This window comes from Ochlerotatus camptorhynchus, unplaced genomic scaffold, assembly GCF_037179485.1.
Source record: "Ochlerotatus camptorhynchus isolate MF236.1 unplaced genomic scaffold, CSIRO-AGI_Acam_v1.1 ptg000220l, whole genome shotgun sequence".
NCBI lineage: Eukaryota > Metazoa > Arthropoda > Insecta > Diptera > Culicidae > Ochlerotatus > Ochlerotatus camptorhynchus.
This window is the reverse complement of record NW_027040710.1, coordinates 5,104,505-5,107,611: the sequence shown is the minus strand read 5'-3', so window position 1 is coordinate 5,107,611 and position 3,107 is coordinate 5,104,505. Positions and strand designations below refer to the sequence as shown.

Sequence of the window (3,107 nt, the reverse complement as noted above, 5' to 3'; positions counted from 1 at the left end):
TTCAAGTTTCAAAGCAATCACCAAACACTAAACAAATGCGAAACTAAGCAATGAGTAATTTCATATGATTCATATGATGTCTCTGAGCCGGAGGCTCCCTCCAAAATGGGGGCTCTGGTTTTAGCCCACCATCACCCTATCGTTAATACGGCACTGGTACACGTTCTTAATGCAATGCAATGCAATTTAAATAGCTGATAATAATAATTCAACATAAATTTATAGGAACTGTTTCGCTTCTGCTGCAGATCCAGAGAAATCAAATCGTTAGGCGGGCGTTGTTTTGCGTAGCCTAATCAGTCTTCTTACCGACTCATTGATAGCGTCAATTCTCTACTTTGCCTTGTTTGAGTTTGTTTTGAAGTTGAACTGGAACTATGAAATGCTGCGGATGTATGTTGTAAGTATTCAAATTTCAAGCCTAATTTTTATTAACATTGACCTACTTTAGAATTCCTTCTTCAGATTTTCCTTGCTCACGATTCCTCTGCTTTGCCTAGCGAGAAGATCGGTCATTCTCTACAGTGTTTATACGTGGCCCGAGAACTCTAGTGACTTCTCCCGGTTCACAACCGATCATTGGCTGGAATTTTATAGAATCCGAACAAAGCATCTCTCAGCGGAGGACTTGAACCACTTCACCAAGTTGGAAGGATTGGCCTTTCTTTCCGGCCGTATCGACAAAGCCTACGTGAAACCAAGCCTGAAAGAATTTGCCTTAACTGCTACTGGGACAAGTGAGATTCTTATCAACGTAGCTGATGACTATCAATTGGTTGACCTGGAAGTATCCGGTTGCAAGCTGAAAGCTCTTCCTCGAAATGTCGGGCGGCTGAGTAGATTGCAATCACTTGATTTGTCGAGAAATCAAATTGAATTCGTTGAAATGGATATTCTGAACAGTCTAAATATGCTCCAGGTGCTCGTTATCAGTTCGAACCAGATTCGAACCGTTTCTACGAACTATGAAATAAGCTTACCCAAACTTACCGGTCTTGACTTCAGTTACAACGATCTTTCAGATCTAAACATTTGCTCTTGGAACCTGCCGCATCTAAGGAAGATTTCTCTAGCTGGAAACAATCTCTCGTACGTAGTGGACATTCTTCAAAAGCTTCCAATCGTAGATTATATACTGCTCGTGAAAAACCCTCTGCATTGCGGTTGGCTTAAAATGATAACTGAAGAAATCGATAATGCCGATAGGGATATAAACTTCATTGGCGCATGTAGTAAATCGAAGACAAATCTAACTTTTATTGAAGGATGTTCGGCGAAGCAGGTTAGAGTTTGAAGTACGATCATTCCAATGTTTGAATGCTAATTCGATCAATCTTTTCAGCTTCCCTTTCAGTGTGGCCTACGACAGAGGAGAAACGTTGAGTTGATTGTCCATGGCCACGATGCTACCCGAGGGGATTGGCCTTGGCATGTGGCCGTCTATCACAAGCTTGCCGAAGAATCACTGTATGCATGCGGAGGGACGCTGATTAGTAGTACCTTTATCCTGACGGCATCTCACTGCGTGATAGACTCGAGCACAAGAAACAAGCTTCTAACGGAACAGATACTTGTCAAACTGGGTGTGTTCGATTTGAACAATGTGGATCCGGAATCGCAAGAGCGGTCGGTGCAGGAAATCTTCAAGTTCGAAAATTTCTCACGGCTGGTGGATGATATTGCTTTGCTCCGGTTAACTGAGCCAGCCGAGCTGAACTCCTGCGTGCATCCGGTGTGCGTTGATCGGCAAGGGGACTTCGTGGGAGAATACGGCACTGCTGTTGGTTGGGGCTTGAGAAGCGATGACAGTGTTTCCAGCATTCTTCAAAGTGCCCCAATGCCAGTTATTTCAACGCTACCCTGTTTGATGAGTAGTCGCAGTTTTTTTGCGAATACATTGAATTATGGTGTCTTCTGCGCCGGTTACAGCAACGGAACGAGTGTCTGTAACGGTGACAGCGGGGGTGGGTTGTTTTTCCAGCGCAACAATATCTGGTTTGTTGGTGGAATTATTTCGTTCAGCGAATCCCGGCCGGGAAGTGACGGGTTGTGCAGAACGGATGGGTATGGTGGATTTGTGAATGTTTCGTACTACGGATCGTGGATTCAAAGGATTACTGATCTGTAGATGCTTTATTTGTTTGGAATAAAAAAAAATTTAATAAATGAAACAGTTTAAAGAAATTGAATGGGAGTAATGATACTTTATTTAACTTTTTCACCCAAACAAAAAACTGTAAACGAAACGATTCAAATCTGTTGCTTCTCAGTCAAACAATTTATGTGCTGCGGTCGTAAGTGGGACCATCTTTTGACGGACCAAGCTTGCAGAAAGTAACCAAAGATGGAAGGGACGCGTTAGAGAAGCCCAGTGATCTATTTGGTAAGACCAAATGGCGCAAGATCCTGGAAAAGTGGAACAAGCAGTCGCGAATGGAATAAGTTGACGTAATATTTTACATCGGGTTAAGTCTAGGATCAGCAAAGCAAATGTGAAGAGCGGAGCGACTTTAGCTAGGAGTAAAAATAGCCATTAAAAGTTCCTGGAATTATTGTATATCTACCACAAGAAGAGTTAATTTGAACTCGCTAATTTTCCTTTAATCTAGAGTTTAAAGAAGATATTGTTAATCGCCACAGTATGTAACATATATAGGAACAAGTTACTTTTAACGATGGTATCAATCACTTGTATCTACAGCGTTGCCTTCTCCGAGTTGTTTATGACTTTTCCCCCGGTGTACTTGCACTGAAGAACCTCACAGCTACCCTCCTAGGGGTTGCAACCGTTCATCCGTCCAATCCATTTCCATAAATCAATGAGTCGGATGCGATCCACAGAGGATACATTTTTTAAACATAAAAATTGTCACAGTAATCGCCCGTGCTACGCTCTAGTCCCATCCCGAACTGCGCATTTCCTGTGTAGTTATAATATACTTGTGTCTCAATGGGGAGAGTCGTTCTACGACCTCTTCCATGTGCCACACAGTGCCATGATTAGCCCGATAACATGCAACAAACACACAATGCAGCGGTAATTGAACATGAGGGTCGCACGCGCTCAAAGCAAAACTTCCCCCTCCGGATTCAAACGCTGCACTGCG

General features: G+C 42.9%; 1 protein-coding gene across 3 annotated transcripts; it reads left to right on the top strand.

Annotated features, from left to right (window-relative positions):
- Positions 1-247: 247 nt before the first annotated feature.
- Positions 248-2,190, top strand: LOC135703698 (chymotrypsinogen A-like). 3 transcript variants are annotated; one of them, XM_065224978.1, is made up of 3 exons: positions 248-393; positions 452-1,282; positions 1,343-2,190. In XM_065224978.1, exons 2-3 carry the CDS (start codon positions 887-889, stop codon positions 2,126-2,128), a joined length of 1,182 nt encoding a protein of 393 aa, XP_065081050.1. In that variant the 5' UTR covers positions 248-393; positions 452-886; the 3' UTR covers positions 2,129-2,190. The 3 variants fall into 3 exon arrangements, with proteins under 3 accessions (XP_065081050.1, XP_065081049.1, XP_065081048.1); XM_065224977.1 differs by having other exon boundaries at positions 248-400; positions 466-1,282; XM_065224976.1 differs by having other exon boundaries at positions 248-400.
- The last annotated feature ends 917 nt before the right edge of the window (positions 2,191-3,107 follow it).

Coding starts and splice junctions, on each gene's coding strand:
- LOC135703698 (XM_065224976.1), top strand. Junction 1,283..1,342: donor AAGGATGTTCGGCGAAGCAG/GTTAGAGTTTGA, acceptor CAATCTTTTCAG/CTTCCCTTTCAGTGTGGCCT.